The sequence below is a fragment of the Lissotriton helveticus genome, chromosome 2_1 (assembly GCF_964261635.1).
Source record: "Lissotriton helveticus chromosome 2_1, aLisHel1.1, whole genome shotgun sequence".
In the NCBI taxonomy this organism is placed as follows: Eukaryota; Metazoa; Chordata; class Amphibia; order Caudata; family Salamandridae; genus Lissotriton; species Lissotriton helveticus.
Genome location: NC_136059.1, coordinates 1,135,038,367 through 1,135,059,676, shown reverse-complemented (window position 1 = coordinate 1,135,059,676; position 21,310 = coordinate 1,135,038,367). Strand labels below are relative to the sequence as shown.

General features: G+C 45.8%; 1 protein-coding gene across 1 annotated transcript in view; it reads left to right on the top strand.

Annotated features, from left to right (window-relative positions):
* CNTLN (centlein) overlaps positions 1–21,310 on the top strand; it is a 1,434,305-nt gene that overhangs the window by 1,272,960 nt on the left and 140,035 nt on the right. The window contains exon 25 of the mRNA XM_078675976.1: positions 10,455–10,643. Coding sequence (XP_078532102.1) covers positions 10,455–10,643 — 189 coding nt within the window. The remainder of the gene's footprint in view (positions 1–10,454; positions 10,644–21,310) is intronic.

The window sequence follows — 21,310 nt, the reverse complement described above, 5'->3', positions numbered from 1 at the left end:
AATGTTCTTTTTATTGAAGATATTCTCACTGCTGGTGGAGTTTTTGAATTAAAGAAATACTTCATAATTCTCTGCTCCTTGTCCTTAATAGAACTAAACTTTGTCAGGATGGCTTGGAGATTCTGCATTCTACCTGATATGGGGAGAGAGACTGCCTTCCCCAGACAAGTATCAGTATTAATGTATCCTCTCCATTATAAAGTCAGGTGACTTTATAAGCGCTGAAATGCCAAAGTCTGTGCAAAACCATATCACTAAATAATGACGTAATATTGCTTTCCTGATGTGAAGTGTAGTAAGGCGCCCCTTTTTGCATGGCTACCCCCTGCTTTTTGCCTGACCTATGATGCAACTTGACCTTATGTGCTCTGGGTCCCTGCCAATCAGTCTCCCAGGGCCTATGTTCTTTCACAAACCTGTACCTTTCTACCCCCAATTGGCACATCTCTGGCCACAGGTATGCCCCTTGTAAAAAGGTATCATGGGTACCAAGGGCATTGTGACCAGGGAAGGCCTCTAAGGGCTGCAGCACCTATTGTGCCACCCTAAGAGGCCCTGCAACTTAAAGTACTTGATAGTCTCTTAAAATGTAGTTAAGATTAAAACAGTGTTGGTGAACATCATTGTAGGCACGGGACTGGGTGCAGCGCATTCCCCAGCGTGTGGTCTTAAAAGATAGGTATTTATGAAACAAAGTACTGCTCAGGGAAGTTAATTCTGATGAGTTAACACAGCAGCACTAACACTTACAACGCGAGTGACAGATGTCAGCGCGCACATTACGCGCATTAGTAGGCAGCTTATCATTCTCGACTGCTGTCCATTAAAGCCATGCTTAGCACTTCATGCAGAAGATACCTCGTGGCGCTAATAGCCACTTGCTCACCTTCCCTTTCACCCTCTGGAATGGAAAGGTAAAGAGACCTTGAATTAAAGCGGCTGGATTTCTATGCACACACACCGTATTGATGTCATGAATGTATAATATGCGTCAGCTTGTTAAACTGCCCATAAACTATCGCGTGTGTGGGGGATTTTAAACAGCACTAATCTTACCTTAATGCATTCAGAAAGTCAGCATCCTGGCTCGACCCTCTTTACTATGCACTTGGGCTGCTGGCGGCTCCTTCACCCTCTGCTGGGGGTGCTGTTTCCTGGTTACTACCCTCAGTCCCTGTGACCTCTTGAACCAAAAGGTTACATTTCACTTATTTGTCTCGTGCCCTTGCAGCCAGTTTATGGCTATTTACTTTTGATCCCGGCTGCATCTGATTTCTAAGGTGATTATTGTACATCATTGTATTTACCTGCATCTCTTTCTTCCTATTGACTTCACTTGTTATCTTTGAAATGTGACAACCTTTCCTCTATCTCTTGTTTACTCCTTAAACCAACGTTTACTCTTTTCGCATGCACGATTCCTCTGCACAAATATGATTTCTTAAAAAAGAAAAGTGAACCTGTCCCTGACTTGGCGCTGCATAGCACGTGTATCGTGCTATTGAAGGGCGAATTTGTAACGATGAAGCACTTTTGTCTGCAGTTTTGGGACGGTGCAGCAGCCACATAGCATAGTATGTCAAAAAGAGAAAAATGCAGATGACCAGCTTGACCAGCAGATGACCAGCTTGGAACGAAATGGGCAACTGCGAGTTTGTGAAAGAAGCAGTTAGCTGTATTACCTCAACCGGTTGAGAGAGTTTGGGGATGAAGATCATGATAGCGAGAGGATGAGAAACAGCAAGTTAGTCTTCATGGAGGGTTGGCTCTAATGACCAATTAATAGTGTAAATGTTTAGTTTTAGATACACCTAAGTTCCAGACGTGTAATGGTTTACATCCCCAGAATGGTTATAAAGTGGGGGCAATAATTCACACTGTGCACCACTATATTTAATATGCCCTATGCATGCATGGCACCACCTGAGGCTCGCTATTGTTTTTGCTGGCCTCTCCAGCCCCCTTCCTCAAGTCTAATAGGATACCCAGGCATTGGATCGGCAAACATTTTTGATAGTCTAGATGTCTGAAAACTCGCAGCATGGTCAGCTATCCAAGCCCTCCACATTCATTTGTGCCCACTTGCATTTCAAAAATGAGTCTTGTTGCTGTTGTGTGCAGAGGTCTTTTTGCTCAGCTTTTACTCTATCGTATATATTAACAAAACTACCCTTTTTCCTCCCTTGGCTTCATATAGGATCTCAAAAGTTTGCAAGGTTTTTTGCCTCCATCCCAAGTTCTTGTTTTGGGAGGTATCTCTCACCAGCTAAGCCCAATGTGCTATTCCTGATATTATACTGGGGTTATCCTGAGGTGCCGTTTAGCGAATTAGACTCTTTCGAGAACTTCAATGCCAGGATCTCCTTTAAGATTGCAGAAGGTTAGTAGCTAGGTACACACAAGGACCTTTTACTGGTCACCTACCCCTCAGTGGCATTGCACCTTCTTTGTGGGTATTGTTTTGGCCTTACGCAGTATGGCGTACATGACCTCGTAGCATACCCCCGGATTAACATTGTGCATGATTTGGAACACCACTTTATTGAAGGTGCCATATGATGCCCTGTACTAGGATCCTTACAAGGTGCAGTTTGAGAAGCCTTAAATTGCCCTTCAGCTTTTTGTACTATATCCTGATTGGCTGTACCTTCCAAGGCCTTAACCCTGGATCTTCTCTAAAATGGCAACCCAGTAGTTGACAAAGCATTGCATGATGTTTACAACATGCTGAGAGTCCAGCGGTTTTGTGGCACAGGAGTTGAGCTAGTGATGATTGTAAAAAACACAGTTGATGGACAGAATGTAGAACAATGTCATACATTCACCCCAGTACAAGGATCTGGGCCTAAATCCATCGTTTTTTTGCACTCCACACCACCCTGGGTTAGATACTGGCTATATGCAAATCAGCTCTGACCCTGTGCCTCATGGGAACAGTCCAGTCCGAACTACCAAGCCATGTCTTTCCCAGACCAGAATCAAGCATCCAAGGACCGGTTTCTGGCTATCAGATTTCATCAGCCTGGATAGCTTGACTCCAGTGGTGTGGAGAGCCTGGGACTCACGTCTGAGCATACCCAGCACACTCGGGGTGAAAATTGCAAAAAAACACAGTTGATGGACAGAATGTAGAACAATGTCATACATTCACCCCAGTACAAGGATCTGGGCCTAAATCCATCGTTTTTTTGCACTCCACACCACCCTGGGTTAGGCACTGGCTATATGCAAATCAGCTCTGACCCTGTGCCTCATGGGAACAGTCCAGTCCGAACTACCAAGCCATGTCTTTCCCAGACCGGAATCAAGCATCCAAGGACCGGTTTCTGGCTATCAGCCTTCATCAGCCTGGATAGCTTGACTTCAGTGGTGTGGAGAGCCTGAGACTCATGTCTGAGTGATGATTGTAAAGCATTCTTTGGTGGTTACTCCACACCTTACCATACCTTACCCCTCTTCACCAGTCCAATTTGAAGTGATGATGGTATGTTGTATCATATCCTCCACAACCCCAGCAAATATAGGTATAAGGTATTACCACTTAGGCTATAGTTACACTTTTACTCCTGACTTTTCATATTTTATTTAGTATTTAAGCTTGAAGTCAGCCCATCTCATAGTTTTTGACGATTTTAGTACATGGGAAGAGCCTGAGGCTCATTCCGGTGTGAAAGCATAAAGTGACCTCTGATCAACTTGTGAAAGTACCAAAAAGGACCCATAAAAACATGATCACTCTTTAGATTTTCTATTTACTGGAGAAGGCCAAATTTGACTTCAACTAATTTGGTCAACCTATTCCCAGTGACTTAATAAAGCTCCCCTAAAAAATACCAAAACCATACCATCCTTAGCGTAATTATAGTTCATTCTACGGTGATCTATTTCTATAATTCTTAGCAATTCAGCTACTTTCCTGGAGACTTCTGGTAATGTAGAATCTATCTAGGCCATCTTTAACACCTAACTCGGAAACGTTTTTGCAAGGCCCTGCTAGTGGGAAACGTGCTTACCTGTAACTTAGAACACTGTCTGTGTTTCCAATACTTGATCGCTGAAAAAACATGCTTGTCATGAGCAACAAAATAAGTGTCTGAACATCTGGTACAGTGAGGCTATGGGACTGTCTTTTAGTTGTTTAGCATCTTTTTTTCAAGTGTCTTGCAGCAAGTCTAGTTGATAAATTGTACTTCTACAGTGTCTTCAGTAATCTGTGGATTACCCCTAAGTGTTTCAGTCCAGCCCTTTTTTAGGTTTTGACTGGCGATGCGCACGTAGTGCGCATGCGCCAAAAAACCTTATGATTTCTACGTGGAGTCGGGTATCCGCCCCCTCCTCCCATTGGCTAGCTCCATAAATGGAGGCTAGCCATTGGGAGAGGGCTCTGTCCGTCAATCTCGGACCAGATTCGGGGGCGTTCCCGAGAATTTTTGGCTTTTGGCTACGTCACGCTACGTCAGCCGAAAGCCAAAAATTCTCGGGAACGCCCCTGAATCTGGTCCGGCATTGCCGGCACCCGCCTTCCTGCTCGGGGCCGTGAGAAGGAGCCCGCAGCCGCCGCCCCGTCTTCGGCGAGGCCCCGGAGAGGAGGAGCCTCGCCCGACGCCAACCGGAGGAGAACCAGCGGAACACTGGAGAGACCGGTGAGTCCCCTCCCGCTGTCATGGCGCCCCAGTGCACTGTGGGCGTGCTCGCCTTTCCCGCCCGCTCTCGCTGAATTCCCCACCCCTCCCTCGGAACTGAAGCCTTTGCCCGGTATGTTTTTCTCATTTTTGTGAGTGCTTGCTGTCTTCCCCCGCCCCCCTCCCACTGTCCGTGTGCCCTACCGCCCCCCCCTCCCGCTGTCTATGTGTGCCCGTTCCCTCCTCCCCCTGTGTCTCCGGCATTGTAATGCTTGTTGGGCTTGTTTTGGTAGGACGAATGTTTGTTTTGGGCTTCTTTTGAAAGTGAGTGGGGCCGGGAAGCCATTGGAAGGCTGCAGGGAGAAAAAGCGGCCGAGGAGAGGAGCGAAGTCCCCGAGGAGAACGCCCGGTGAGTGATATGGGCTGGGGGAGCTCTGGTGACGCTGTGGTGCCTGCGAGAGGCACAGTGTTGGCAGGCAAGGTGAGCGGCACCGTCTGGTCAGAGGGCCGCTCCCACAGGAGGCCCCTTTTCTTCCTGAGTCCCCCGAGCGGGACTCCATCGTAACGGCAGCAGACGAGCGGCCCTGTGGCAGCGGGCCGCTCCGCCAACGTGGGACATTGTTTGTTTTAAGAGCCTAGTGACAGGCTCCGGGGGCATTTTCATTTACAGAGAGCCCAGAGGGGCTCAGCGGGCACCTTGGTGATGTCGAGCCCCCAGAGGGGGGGCTCCAACGACGGCCGCATTTTTGTTAAGAGCCTGCTTTGACTTGTAACTGGGGTGATTGTTTGGGTTCTAGTGCTACAGATCACGGTGGGCCTGATTCCCGTGCTTGTCGTGTGGATGATTACCTGGCTGGTTCTGCGGCTTGCTATTAGGATGTTTGCTAGGTGGGTTCTTAAAGGGAATTTAGGTGGATTCTCTGCATTGAATGTGGTTTTATGACGATGGCTTGGCTGGGTTCTAGAATTTGACCTTATGATTACTTTGCAGGATATGGTACATGTCCTTAACATGATTTATTAACTAAGTGTCCTGTTTTGCAATGATTTCACTGATGGGTCTGGTGTTGTCCTCTGCTTTGTGTCCATCTCATTGTGTGTCCTTCTAAGGTATTCTGGAATGTGAAGTGTGGTGTCAGGTGTGTCTGTGCCGTTCTGCCCTCCGTTACAATCACCCCCCCACCCCCTCGATTTTGTGTCCTTCTGCCCTCCGTCTGCCTAGTGTTTTGTGCCGTTCTGCCAACCCTTAGAATCATCCCCCCTTGTTTTTGTGTCTGTTTGCCTCGTGATTTGTGCCGTTCTGCCCTCCGTTAGAATCACCCCCCCCTCGTTTTTGTGTCCTCCTTCCCTCTGTCTGCCTGGTGTTTTGTGCCGTTCTGCCCTCTGTTACAATAACCCCCCCCCTCTTTTTTGTGTCCTTCTGCCCTCTGTCTGCCTCGTGATATGTGCCGTTCTGCTCTCCGTTACAATCACTCCCCTCGTTTTTGTGTCCTTCTGCCCTCTGTCTGCCTGGTTTTTTGTGCCGTTCCTCCACCTGAACTGAGCCCTTTAAAATAAGGCCATGCTCCAAAAAGTACCGCAGCCCCCTGCCCTGAACCATAAAAAATTGCCCCCTACCTCCGTGAAGTACTCTGACTCTGCTCCCTACCCTCCCTTGGCGCCTAAAACTGTCCCCTGCCATGCACCCTACAAAGCCTCAACTTAGTAAACAGTCCCTTCTCTGTGTGCTTTGAGGCCGTAAAATGTAAGCCTAGGCACAAATGGATGGTTGGATTTGTAGGGTAAAGTTTTATTTAATGTGATTTTATGTAGCGCGAACTTTACCCGAAGGTGTCGGAGCGCTTTACATAAGAACCAGTTGCCAAACCTAAGGACTTTGGATTACATGCGTTAAGTAAAAGATACAAACAGGAAAACAATTGAAATGTACTAGATGTAGTCACACAAAGAAGAGACTGTTGATTCTCGTTATATTTCTATATACATATAGAAGGGATATGATTAGATGTACTGCAAGAGTCACATAGGAATGTTAGAGTAGAAAGGTCTACTGCATATACTAGTGAATACAGTCATCTCTATATACAGAAAAAATGAGTTATATTTAGAGGGGTCGGAGTGGGACGCAGTGGGTGGATGGATGTATGCATGATGCATGGATGTATGGGTGGATGCATGGATGGGTTGTTGGTTGGATGGGTTGGTGGATTGCATAAATTGTTGAGGGATTGGCTTTATATATGCATCTATCCATCCACCCATCCATGCATCTATCCATACACCCATCCATACACCCATCCATGCATGCACCCATCCATGCATCCACCAACTCATCCATGCAAGCATTACAACAAGAGCCCGCAGCTCTCCTTCGTCTCTCCTCGCCCCCCCTTCCCTGAGCCCGCAGCTCTCCTTCATCTCTCCTCGCCCCCCCTTCCCTGAGCCCGCAGCTCTCCTTCGTCTCTCCTCGCCCCCCCTTCCCTGTGCACTGCCCTGCTATTGTAAATGACAATGCCATTTATTTGTTAAAAAAAACATAAATAAAAATAATGTCAAGAGCAATGCCAATAGCTCTAACACAAAGGCAAAACCATTGCATTGTAAATGCTTGTTAAAAGGTAGTATTTGTTAGTCTGAAGGCGAAGTTTATTAAATTATCAAAACATCCAATACTTTACTTACTCTGAGGATACACACAGATATTTACCCTCTGCCCTGAAGGGGCTTTGTTAAATTGAAGGCCCTATTACTTCGGCAAGCTGAATACAAGTAAAACCAGGCGCTTGCTGTGGGAAATGCTCCCTTTTGGTTCCTGGACTTCTGGCTGCATTCTTTTGGCATTTGCCTATTCTGTCTACTTCAGTGCTGAATCTACACATCCTTATTGATGCAGAAGTTTACAATAACCAAGACCTACCACTATCAACTAAGCATCCTGAAAATGTTCTTGCCAACTCTGCCAGAATCACACATGCTGTGACATGGTTCTTGACATGAGCTAACTCTCCTGTTGTGAGCTGTGTGGGAGTTCTGCTGCCATTTTCATATATGTGGGGTCTTCATTTCTCAGACACATAATGTTTCATTTAATTTTCTCTCATTTTGTTTCAGAGAGGTAGCCTTCATACGTGGATACTCATGAAGGAAACTGTTGGTCTGTAGCGTACTAGCACTGTGGTAGACTAAGGTCTCTTAAGGCCCAGCATTAATGAGATGGACCGAAAGGGAGGCCTGGGAATAACATTACAGCAGGTTTCTTTGGTGGCTGTGAATCTGCGAAACAACTTCCCAGTAATGGGTGTAGTAGATGTGTCCTTGCAGTCAGACTGTCTGCTTGACCACACACCAATACTTGTATTGAATGAAATGCCCCATTCGCTGTTAGCTTGATCTGTAACTCAGCTGTGATCGGTGAAAATGTGTTCCAGTTGTAGTGTCGGACAGATGGAGAAGGCAGAGGTTTTCAAACATGAAAAGAATTTGCATTGTTCGACTTTAAAAGGGAGATCATATGGTCTATTGTGAACTGTCAGATAGCAGAGTTTGTGCTTCTCTTTTCATCCATTAGACCTGTTTTACCACAGTAGATGTGTAACAAATGAAGAATTTAAAGAAAGACTTTGCTCGTAGTTTGTAAAATCGGCCTTGTCAAACTGAAAATAAACTTAACGCTTTCACATATATAACGGAATTGGTGTTTTCTGTCAGATTGTGTTCTTTGTTTTACTGCATGCAGTAATAACGTATAATTTTCTATAAAAGAATAAAAGTGGGTTGGGTTCATGTGACAAATTCAGTTGCGGATTGAACTTTTGGATAATCACAACCAATTTACACCATGCAAACCTACCCCCCTCCCCTAGTTCTTGCCCAGTCAAGGTGGTCTGAAATTATTTAAGGTGTGCTAGAGCCCTATGGCAGATGCACTGATGGATCTCTTAGGAATTATTAGCATATCAAATGGATATCTTTCATGGACTTTGCATGCTTATTTTCTCGTTCGACGAAATTTGCAAAAAAATATTTTATTTAAACTGGCAATGGATTTTAAAGAGCAACAATTGCTTTTCCTCTTGGACAAAAATAAAATGAGTAACATGACGCCTTCCAAGTTCTGCTATGTTGTTCATTTTCTTATTTTACCATATTGTGAATAGGTCCTCTTGTATACTGATAACGCTGTCCTCATGGCGAGGACAGCGAGAGGTTTACAACTCATGTTGAATTCCTTTGCACAATTTATGGAGGACCTGGACTTGTTGGTCAATCACAGTAAGTCATTTGTAATGCATGTGGGTTTTCGACCAGTTAAGTCCTACACCTTCACAGTAGCGGGCATGCAGATCCCCAAAACTGACGTTTTTTCCTACTTGGGTATAGTGTTCGACAAGGCCCTGAATTGGCGCCCTTTGACAAGTCGAGAAAAAGGGGACCTGGACAGGGCGACTGCCGCTGTCTTTAATTTTGGCACCTGATTGGAAAGTAGGCCGATTGAGGCATTCTTGCCTATTTATAAAGCTAAATGCATCTCGAAGATTATTTATGGGAGCGAGATCTGGGGTTACACTGAGGAGGATGCAATGCAAATTGTTGAAAATACCTTTTTTAGACGGATACTTACTGCAGAGTATCCCATCATTTGTAGTGCATGAAGAACTAGGAATGGCCTTCCTCTTAGATGTGCTGGCATTTCGCTCCCTATCGTTATGGATTAAAATCTGGAACAAGAAGGAGAATGCCCTTAGTAAGGACATGTTAAGGGATTGTCTATCCCTTGATCACTTGAATCATCTCTGCTGGCTCAAGTATGTTAGAGGATGCTTCTCCAGGCTGGGAAAGGCAGGTTTATTTGAGAACCCAGAGGAAATTTGTAGTAGGGATATGACTTGGGTGAAGGATAATTTTTTTAAGAAGCGTTTGTGGGCCAGAGAAGAAGTGGAGTTGAGAAGCCTAGTTTACGTAGGTACGTTTTTTTGAAAACCGGGCCATCAATCGAACCTTTTTATGTATGGTTTAAAAGGATCCATGACCGTTTTTTATTGACTAGATTTCGATTGGACCTTTTTCAGTTTCTCCGGGCCCATCCTCGTAGAGTTTATAGAGGCCAGTGCCTCCCACCCTGTGGCTGCGACGGAAAGTCTCCACGGGATATGTTGAACTTTTTAATGTTTTGTAGTTTTTATGAGGTTCCTAAAAAAGTCTTATCACCCCTTTTCTTAAAAACAAAAGTTTTAGTCAGGTTAGACCTGCTTTTATTTTTTATAATTGCTTTCTAGTCATTCAACTCTGCATGTTCTGATCGTTTGAAGGGCCGCCATTAGGCCAGGGCACAGTTGTGATTAACCCTTTGGGCCAATTACCTGACACTGTGATAATAGGAATTTGGTTTTAATATGGTTTACGTCCACAACTTTGTATCTTATGAGGTTGTGATTGACGTTTTCACTGCACCAGATATAATTCTTACTTTTAATTCTATATTTTACCGTGCCCCGTTGAGGTATTTTCCGCAACTTGGACTCTCCTGTTTTTGATATAGTGCTTGTTTTCTTTTTAACCCTATATTTATGGACCTATGGACCTATGATGGTTAGTCTGTACTATTTTACTATGCATCAGATGGTGATTTTTTAGGTGTGTTTGTTTGACTTTTATGGTTTTATTTTAAAAACCAAATAAAGTGTTTATGATGATGAAGATGAATAGTTCTAAATGCAGTATTTTTAACGTTTAACCCTCTATTTTATTTAACTCTTTACTTTATTTGTATTCCTTGTACTTTTCCCTTTCGCCAATGGTTAAAAAGTGATTACCGTTTTTTTCACTTTGCAGGCTTTAGCCAAGTTTTTGCAGTTAAATATTCAAGAGATGAAACGTCAGATCAGACAAACCAAAAAACAACAAACGAGTTGCACGGGAATTTCAAAGGAGTCTGTCAACAGAGCACAGTCCCTGGCAGCCTCTATCCTAAATATTTCTGAGGCTGATCTCGAACAAATATTGGACACAGAAGATGAAGAGGTGAGAACACAATTAGCTATTCCCGCTCTTGCTTTGCTTCCAAAGTACGAAGCCCACTGTTGTAGAGGCCTCTGTCAGCAAGTGCTCTCTCTGTATCAGTGCCAGTTGATAGCAGAACTGCAGAGAATGGAGGTCTCCAATATGGAGGGCTAGTCTGTCCTAAATAAAGAATGAAGGAAATGCTCATTTCTGAAGAGAACAAACTAATTTGGTTCCTCTCAATGTTGAGTTGGAGTGCAGGCTGCGTCATGAGACAACGTTGTCTGCATGTGAGTGTTTTTTTACTACCTCTGTTTTTGCATCATTTTTAAAACTATTGTATAACTTTACAAATATTATTTCTGTACTCTTTTATACTGCCAGTATTTACATTATGACTGCTTTATAGCTTTTGTTGATGTTTTTTTTCCAGTTCTAGGTAGAAGTTGGTATTACGTTTTTGCTTCTGGCTCCACTTATGAAACTTTTAGCAAGCAAGCATCGTCCGAGATATTTGGAAAAAAACTAGGACAGGTATTGCAACGTTGAGAAGAGTAAATTAGTAGTTTTAGGTCTGCAGTGCTATGGTTCTGAAAGTTGGAGTTTTGCGGTTATTAGAGGAAGAAAGGAAGTTCAACGGTAGGCCAGTCAAATGCGTTTGGCCTTCTGGATGGAAATTTGCCAGTTCCTCCATGGTTAAGTTCCTTTACAACACTCTTCATATGTACCTGCTTTTTCACTGTTTGTGCTGACATTGTTGTCCCAAAGGATCGGAGGACACTTGTTGCCCGTTCTGCGGAGATAGTGTTTTGAGGTTGAGAGACTTTAGTCCATGCAAGACTCTTCTTCACAATGAGCTCTCCGAGACCACAAATGATAGGCGAGGCCGTGTACTTGAACAGAGAATTACCGGTCAGTGTAACAAGACTATTTATTATGACTCTCAGATGCCCGGTCCACCCACGGCAGGGTGATGCACTCATGCAGATAGGGTTTACTTGTAGGTTTAATGAAGCTAGTATTCATTGAAGGGGTAGATCTGCCTTAATGCTGTCTCCTTGACGATGAGGGGAGGGCTAGGTATATCTTTTTGTGGTACAGCCCAGTCTAAATGAATCTCAAGGCGGTTATTTGAGAATTTTCCAATAAAGCATGGAATAGTGACTTTAAAGGTTCTCATTTTGGTGCTGTGTTTCTTTAGAAACAGTATTTGAAGTGTTGTAGTATTTCAGGCTGGTTTTCAGAGATGTCTACAGACCATAATGTTCCAGCATGCTGCCTGGTCGGTAGTATGGAAACAATAAGATAGATCTTGGTGCTGAGAACGGCATATTGCTAGAATTGGCATTTTATAACCGTTTTCTTTTTATCAGTTAGCTGCTTCATGCAGTGCGTAAACAGCGCGGGACACAATGTTAGATCCCTGGCCTGTGGATGCTGCTGGCATGGAAGGTCAGTTGCTTGTATGATGATTTCACTACCAACCATGCGCCTGAGACTCTAAAGCGGGGGACTCCAGCCTTTTCAGTAAAAAGCGCTTCTCATTTTCCAATAAAACACATAGAGAGCTACTATTCTTTTTGTGTTGTAGTCCTGGCCACATCAGACACGTTTACATTAGTGGCCACCATATGCAGGATTATTACCAATGATCACCTCAGTGCATCAGGATGCCTGCAGTAATGTAAAAAGGGGTTTGTCAATTTGGAATGCAGATACATTGGTAATATGTACGCATTATGTCGCCCCGCTGGGACTAGGCCTTATTTGTTCTGCTTCTTTACTTGGGTGGTTTCGTTCTTGTTGACTTATAAGTGGATGGGAGTGGTTTCTCCCCTTGGTGGTTGGGGCCTTCTGCGCTCTCTTTGGTGACTATGGTGGCTGTCTTCCTGCGTACCTCTTTGTTGGAGTTTGTGGGACTGTGACTTGGTCCTCTCCTTCCTCGTTTGGGCGTCTCTATCCCGTTGCTGAGTTGGATCCTCTGGTTTCTCTGTTGGTCACAGAGGTTTGTCCTCTCTGTGGGTGTAGAGATGGTTCTGTGTACGCTCTAGGCACTCTGTTATTTTTGGGTGTTTCGACTCAGTTGTCAGTTTGTATTTTACTTGTTAGGTCCTCATTGGTTTAGAAGGAAGGCGAGGGAGGGACAGGAGGTAATGCGTCCATTACTTATTGATAATGGCATTACTCCTAGTCGTACTCCCTTGCCTTCCTTCTCAGTCCCTCGCATCCTCCCTGTACGGAGCTACTGAGTGTATGGGTTGGCTTGTTTACGTACAGGCTGAGGAGGGGGAGGGACTTTTTTTATTTAGAAGAAGCAAGGGAGCCTCATTGGTTAAATAGGAAGGCGAGGGAGTGAGACTAGGAGTAATGCCATTACCAATAAGTAATGAATGCATTACCTAGCCCCTGTTCCACTTGTTTACTACTAAATCATTGGAAATGTCCCTCAGATTTGTGGACCTCACCTTGAAAGAACAAATGTTCTCCGGAGGATAGAAACTAGTTGTTAAATTGTCTAACACACATCATACCTTGATTGCCATTGACTTCTACAATAATGGAAAGAAAAGGCACTATGAGAATCTGAATAATCTTTTGTAGTTTTGCCAGTCTTTGAAAAGGCCAAAAGATGTCTGTCTAAGCCTAAAGGTTTTCATGCGGCTTAAGAGCGATCAAATCACTCAGTAAGAAAGACAGTCACTGAACCCATAAATATACTGCTACGGTTTCCCGCCATGCAACATCCAAGATATGAATAGTGCAACACCACTCAAGAAGCTGGATGGTGCCTACACCCTTCTCCATATCTGCATTGCTTACCTCAGCTATATTGCTTCTCCAAAAATCTCCTTCTTCCAACCAACATCTGCATACGATGCTGATCCTCCTCCTGAAGCTAAAAACATAAGAGCAACTGTTTTTCCAAGACCATTCACCAGCCAATCATTCATTTGCACAATCGTTTGAAGGATAATAAATTGTGCCATGAAAATCATAACACAAGAAAAATCAGGGCAGGACTCTTGAGAGACACTGGAAACAAATCAACACTACAATGTGATTTAGCATTATTTAATAGCACTTCTATTAGTCGCACCATAAAAAAATACTTTAAATCCTGCATCACAAAATGTGACTGATCCAACAAAAAACTCCTATGCTTTTAGAAAAAAAGTATGTGAATAAGCTCAGCAGGTCATCCACCATGTCAGTATTGTCACAAAACCAACTCCTGCAATCATTACTCAAATTATTAGATGGGAGCTACAATGAGATCCAGGTTGTTTCATCAAGTTAATTGACATATAATTAGCCCTACAGTTTATTCTGTTTTTATGTAGCAGTTCTTAGCACTGGCCTAGATTGACCCCTTTTTGCATTTGTCACCCCTTATGCAACACCTCAATTGTAGTGACTTTCAATAATTTTGATGCTTGTAAGGCACTGTGAAGATTATTTTGGGCTGCTTGGGAACCAGAGTTTACTTGATAGGGAGTAAGACTGAGATCCTGTTTATTGGTCGTGTAAACCCTTCCCCTCCTTATCACGTGGCCTGAATTAGTGGGTACTCAATCAATCAGGGGTTTGTAGAGCGCAGCTACTCCCCCAAAGGGGTCTCAAGGTGCTGAGGGGGGGAGGAGGTGGAGTGCGCAGCTCCTGGATGTTCACAGTGATTCGTCAAAGAGCTAAGTCTGGAGGTCTTTCAGGAACTTGGAGAGTGTTGGTTTCTGTCGGAGGTGGAGAGGGAGGGTGTTTCATGCCTTGGCCGTGAGGAAGGAGAAAGAGCAACCTCCTTTTCTGGTATTCTTCATGCGCTGTACCATTGCAAGGGAGAGTTGGAATGAGAGGAGGGATCTTTGGGGTTCGTGGAACGAGAGGCAGTGGTCAATGTAGGCGGTTCCTGTGTTGTGGAGGGCTTTGTGCGTGTTAGTGAGAAGTTTGAAGGTGATTCAACTTCTCGGCGAATAGCCGGTGTAGTGTCCGCAGAAGTTGGGTGAAGTGGTATTGGATTGGTAGGTTAAGTACTAGTCTGGCGGAGGCGTTCTGGACATTCTGGAGTTTGCAGGTGAGGTACTTGTTGATACTGGCATAGAGTGCGTTGCCGTAGTCCAGTCTGCTCCTGATGAGGGTGTTGGTGACGGTTTTTCTATGTTTGAGAGGAATCCAGTTGAAGGTCTTTCTTAGGAGATGGAGGGTGTGGTAACTGGAGTAGGTGACAGCGTTGATTTGGCGGTCCATTTTGAGTTCAGAGTCCAGGATGAGTCCGAAGTTCGTGCATGGTCAGTAGGGGAGGGAGGGGGGCCACTAAGTGTTGTTCCAGGCATCGGGTGTGGGCCCAAGATGAGTACTTCGGTTTTGTCTGCGTTTAGATGTAGGCAGCGGTTTTTCATCCACCTGGCGACTACTTCCATTCCTTCTTGGAAGTTGCGTTTGGATATGTTAGGTTGGTTGGATAGGAAGAGGATGAGTTGGGTGTCATCTGCCTACGATACGATGTTGAGTCTGTGTGATCTGACGATAGATGTGAGCTGGGCCATGTAGACGTTGAACAGGGTGGGGTTGATGGAGGATCCTTGGTGGACTTGTCGGGTGGCCATTGTGGGAACCAAGAGGAAGGGAGGGAGTCTGATTTGCTGCGTTCTGCCAAAGAGGAATGAGCGGATCTAGCCGTGGGTGTTGTTCCGGATTCCTGCGTCGTGGAGTCTGCGGGCTAGGGTGCAGTGTGAGACTGTGCCGAAGGTTGCGGAGAGATCCAGGAGGATGAGGGCAACAGTCTCTCCTCTAAGAAGGAGCGGATGTCGTTTTTCGTGGCGTGGAGGGCTGTTTCAGTGCTGTGGTTCTTCCTGAAGCCCGATTGGGAGGAGTCGAGGATGTTGTTTTCCTTCTATGAAGGAGGTGAGTTGTCTGTTGACAGCTTTTTCAATGACTTTCACCGGGTACGGGAGTAGGGAGATCAGTCTGAAGTTCGTAAGGTCGTTGGGGTCCGCCAAGGGTTTTTTCAGGAGAGGGTTGATCTCTGCTTGTTTACGGTCATCAGGGAAGTAGGCGGTCTCAAAGGAGTGGTTGATGATACGTCGAAGCTCAGGGGCGATGATGTCTGCGGCCCTGTGGTAGATGTTGTGAGGACAAGGGTCCGTGGGGGCCCCGGAGTGGGTTGATTTCATTTTCTCCGGGGTGTCTTCGATGAGGATGGCGGTCCAGCTGTCAAGTGTCAGCTGCGTGGTGTAGGTAACAGTGGGTGTAGGCTCCATGAGTTGTCGTCGAAGTTGTCATAGATGGTCTTGATTTTGTGATGGAAGAAGGCGCTGAGGCTGTCGCAGATAACCAACCCTGGAAGGGTGGAATGTTGGTTGTCTCACTGTTGGGTTGGGCGAACTCTTTGATGATGTGGAAGAGTTCTTTGCTGTTGTGGGCGTGGGTGGAGATTCTGTCCTGCAGTGCTTTCCTCCTTGAGTGTCTGATGAGTTTGTGGTGGGCGGAGGTGGCTGCTTTGAAGTTGTCAAAGTCTGCTGTGGTCTTGGAGTTCATCTATAACTTTACGAGGCGACTCCAGGTTCATCTAGATTCTCGGAGTTCGGTGGACAACCAGCTGGCTTTCTTGGAGTGAGAGTTGGCAGTTTTCTTGAGGGGGCAATGGTGTTGGCGATGTTGATGATTTAGTTGGGTAGAGTACGGGCGGCAGTAGTTGGGTCGTCGTCTCAGGTGGTGGGAACAGAGCTGCTGAGAGAGCCAGTGAGCTGGTCATCGGAGATCTTGTTCCAATTCCTGCACTGGAGCTGGTGTGGACTTTGCGGGTGATGTTTGTTTTGAATGTGAAGTGGGCTCAGCGATGGTCCGTCCATGGGAGTTTCGCAGGTGTGGCTGAAGGTGATGGAGTTTCCTGCTGTGAAGATGGGGTTGAAGGTGTGTCCCCCTGAGTGTGTGGGTTCTAGTACGATCTGTTTGAGTCCGATGTTGAGGATGTTGTCCAAGAGGGAGGTGGAGATGGGGTCTTGGAGGTTGTCGAAGTAGAAGCTGAGGTCACCCAGCAAAGTGTAGTCGGGGGAGGTGATGGCTTGCGGCGGGATGATGTTGCGATGGAGCTGGAGAAAGGTGCGCGGGTCCGGGGATCGGTAGATGAGGGTGGCTTGGAGGGTGGTGGTCAAGTTGGTCTGTATCTTGAAGTGGAGGTGTTCCATCAGGTCTGTAGGCCCGTCGGTGTAGGAGCTCAGTCGGAGGTTGGTCTTGTGAGCGATGGGGATGCCTCCTCCGCGGAGGTACTTCCGGGTGATCTTGTAGCCTTCGTGTATGGCGATCGTAATGTCAGGTCCCGAGGCGGCGTTCGTCCCGGAAGGCGACATCAGGGGTGGTGCAGTCGAGGAGGTCCCAGCTTTCCGCTGCATGTCTGTGGAGGGAGCGGACGTTGAGTAGGATGCATTGCAGGGTTTGTGGTGCGATGAAGTTGTTGGTGTAATTGGGTCCTGGGTCTCGGCAAAGGAGGAGTGGTGGCCGTGTCGGCAGGTGAGGGTCCGTGGGTGTCAAAAGGCGAAGATAGCTTGCAGTTGTAGTTCTTTCTGACGATGAGTGCATAGAGAGCTGAGGAGCTGTAGTACAGGCGGGTCAGAGGACCTGGGTTCCTGGCGCTGGCCGCGGTCTGGTCCGGACGGGCGCCGACGGGCTTGCCTTTGGCACACTAGTGGCTTGACCGCCATTATGTCGGGGGGAGGGCGGGGCAGCTGGGAAGCGGGAGCGGGACCACGCGGGGAAAGGGGCCTCTGGGCAGTAGGGAAAGAAAATGGCGCAGAACGGGGAAAAAAGGAAAAAATAGAGTCTGAGAAAGGGTAAAAGGAAAATGAATAAAACAAAAATTGGATAAAAGGAGAAATGCAGAGGAAGCGGCAGGCACATGCACAGAGCCCAGGGCAAGTACAGAGGCTGAAAGGAAACACAGGTGTCGAACAGCGGTCAGCGGCGGCAGAGGCACTCACTGTGGATCTACGCGCTGGGAGAGCAATATCCTGTTCAGAAGGTTAGGGCTGTTGCTCAGCCCAATGCACAGCGGCCGCCATTAAGTAAGGGTTTTGGGAGGGCGGGACAGCTGGAAGGCGGCAACACGTGGGGGAGGGACAGCGGGGGCAGCAGAGGCAGGGAAAGAAAACAGCGCAGAACGGGGAAAAAAGGAAACAAGCATTTACAATGCAATGGTCTCGGCATTGTTAAAGTTAGAGCTATTGGCATTGCTCATGACAGGGACGGGTCAATAGATACTTCTATAGATACAGCAAGGCCCACATTTACTAAAGGTTTGTGCAAGAGATCTTGTGACACAAGTAGCAGAGTAAATCAATTTTTGCATGAAAAACGCCAATGCAGTCAGGCACAGGCAATCGGTATTATGGTATATTGCCTGAAGTACCTATTTGTACTGGGGGGTTTTCCCTGAATCACGCATCTTCCATGTCTGATGTCTGTGCTGCGGTCTAAAAATAGGAATGTGTACTGGAGGATGTACAGCGAGTATACGCTAGGCATGGCTGGCTCACTTAGTGTGTGTGCAAAATGGAGTGAGGAATAGGACGCGGCGTCACCAAGGCTGCTCACTTTCACTCTGTATAACCCGTCGTTTTTAGTTGTTCCTTGTTTTAGGTTTGCGGACTGCTTAAAATGCGAGACTTGCCAAGATAATTTCACTCTCGCACAATCCAAGAAGTGATCCACCTTCCCACGAGGATTTCAAATGTGAAAAGCCAACAAACACAAAAAGACTCGGCCGGCCACTGTCGCGCCGTTTTCCTCTTGTTTTTTCGGAGCATGCATCCAGGGTGCAGCGTTTCCACGGAGTTTACATCTTTAAGGATGCTGTGTGATGCTAAATACAGCACCGCTCTCTACTAACCGGAGAGTTAAATGTAGGCCGCAGCCAGCTGCTCGGAATGTTTTTCTTGAATCTGCTACTGTTATTCACAAAGGAGCCTGGAAGGAAGACTTTCAGGTTTTAAAAGCACAGTTGTGAATATTTCCCTTGGCACACTTGGTTCCCCGGTATCAGCTGCTTGTTGCCAGAAGGCTGCACTACTTTATTCAGGAACGTCTGTCAAAGTAAAATGGCGCATATCGTTCTGACTGGAATTTAATTTGAGAACTTCTGCGCGTGCTAGAAAACGAACGACTTTATCAAATCTCGATAGTTTGCTCGCGTACCCCCATTTAATGAGGGGAACACTCGATGCGCGTCATCTAAAAATAGCTAGCACATGGCGGAATTTCAGCCGGAGGTTGTCATCCCAGGAAGTGCTCCCCTCGTTCCATGGCGGGAGCGGAGAGGGTTGCTTGTTAGTTATCTGATGCGGCTGATAATCTCGGTATTTATGTTGGCAGTTGCGCTGGGACAAGGCTGCAGTGAGACAGTTTGATAGATTGTGTCTGGCATCCTATTTTTGTCGATTAAACCTTTTAGCCAGCAATTTTATGGAAAATATCTACACTTGATCTAAAACTTCAGCTTGTCAGAAATACTTCATTTTTAAGTACAGACAGTGGAAATATACTGATTGTTATTGTGCTTATCAACTCCTGTCACACATTTATTCCTGTTAACTAAAGCGAAAGGGTTGTTCAAAATTCTGTGAAGTACTCCGTGCGTCTGTAAGCCTGCCTCCGCCTCTCCCGCACTCAGTCTCCTCTTTAGCAGCGCCGCGCGCTGGTATGCAGACTCCCCCTGCATTCCTGCAGGCACGCGTCGCGTTCCGGCCTGCATTAGCACTGTGGAGACAACACCTGGCCGCACGCACAACGTTATCCTATGGGGAAACGCTGCGCGCTGCCAGGTCTTGTCTCACTTCGGTGTTCTTAGACTGCTGAGACGCCGACAATAGTTCTCTGGCGAGAACGCGCTTTCAGCGCGTTATAGCCGAGACCTAAAAAGAGAGTCTAAGAAAGGGTAAAAGGAAAATCGGAAAAACAAAAATGGAATTAAAGGCGAAAAGCAGAGGAAGTAGACAGGCACCGAGCGCAGGGCAAGTACAGAGGCTGAAAGGAGACACGGGCCTCAAACAGCGGTCAGCGACGGCAGAGGCACTCACGGTGGAGCAACGTGCTGCAAGAGCAATATCCTGACCAGAAGGTCCTGTACTCCTCCATGACTTATAGGACAATCCTCAAACTTTGGAATATTGTTTGGCCTTAAACTCTTTCCACCCTTAAATAAATAATTTTGCTAAACTCAACACCCATACCCAAGATCTGTCTTAGAGGTATCCTGCCCCTACTTCATCTCTACCAGAAAATCACATCAGTCCTCACAGTGAATATTTTCCTTGCATCTACAATAGAGTTGAAAGATAGCTCTCTAAACTACAAAGAGCTTGGATTTGTGCAGCACAACTAATACTTCAGACGAAACAGCAAAATGACATCATGTCTACACCTGAAGTCCCTCCACTGGCTACCGATAACAGAGAAATCCCAATTTTAACCCAACTGCCCAGTCTACAAAGCTCTGCTTGGTGTAATGCCGAAGCTACCACGCAAATCTGTTTATGCTCTATTAATCAGCCTGTGACCAACCTTACCTATTTATCACCCTGCAGATCAGATCAAGGAAATGTTGTTGACTGTTGCTCCATGGTCAATGCTCCTTCCTGTGAAAAACTCTACCACTAACTCTGAGACTTGAACTGTTTCCTCATCTTTAGCGAAAACCTTAAAACTCTCCTTTTTGCCTTTGCCTAGGGTTAAACTTTCTGTTACCCCATGAATCGTGATGTGGCTGTTTATGGAATATCCTTTATTCTGTATTCTTGCTCCCATGCTGGCCAAGCACCTTGAGACTAGTTAGTGCAGCAGCATCTGAAAGCAATTACATAACTTTTTGGTTTACAAATGACAATGCTTTGTTGTTGTTCATCCACATGCAAGGAGGCAGGCAGTGTTGGAAGGAGAACTATAAGCAACAATCCCCTTAGCTTCCCTCTTGATGTTTGGAGACCTTTTTTAAGTATGAATTTGTATTGTGCATGTACCATCATTTTGGAAGGTTGCCATTTTGAACCAGTTCTGTTCATGCTGTAAAACCTGTCACTGCAAATTGTTTTCTAGTCTTAACTTTGGATGCTGAGCTATCAGACCACTTGTGCTTTTGACCAACACGTATGACACAGTCTTTTGAACCATGGTAAAGTTTTGTATATAAGTAGGGGGCCTCCTGGTTTTCTTCAGACACCGTTATTTGCCGACATTGGTTACCCATGTTTACTTGCATTGATGTGAGCATTAACCATGACGTGTTCCCGGATATCCTCAAACAACAGGGCTGCTTTGTATTTAGCGTCCCGCCCGTCTCACAGTCAGTCAATTTCATATCCGACATTGGGAGCAGGGACATGGAGCAGAATAGGATAATGGATAGGTGTGCTTTTTGTGGTAGATGAGACGAAGATGCTAACATCTTTATTACTCACATGGTGGCATGCATTTACAACCGTTAATTGTCTCTTGCCTTGGATGGACAATTAAATCAGATAATAAATAGCCTTCTTGCCGACATGCTTCTGTGGCATTAACCACGTTGACATTTTCTTACCATATTATAATAAATGGGATTCTTCAGTCCCTGTATAAAAATCCGTCTGTAATTTATTTGTACAAGTCGCCTGTTTTAAAGAAACCATGTCAGAACTCAACTGTAATAACTTACTACAGTTGGGTTT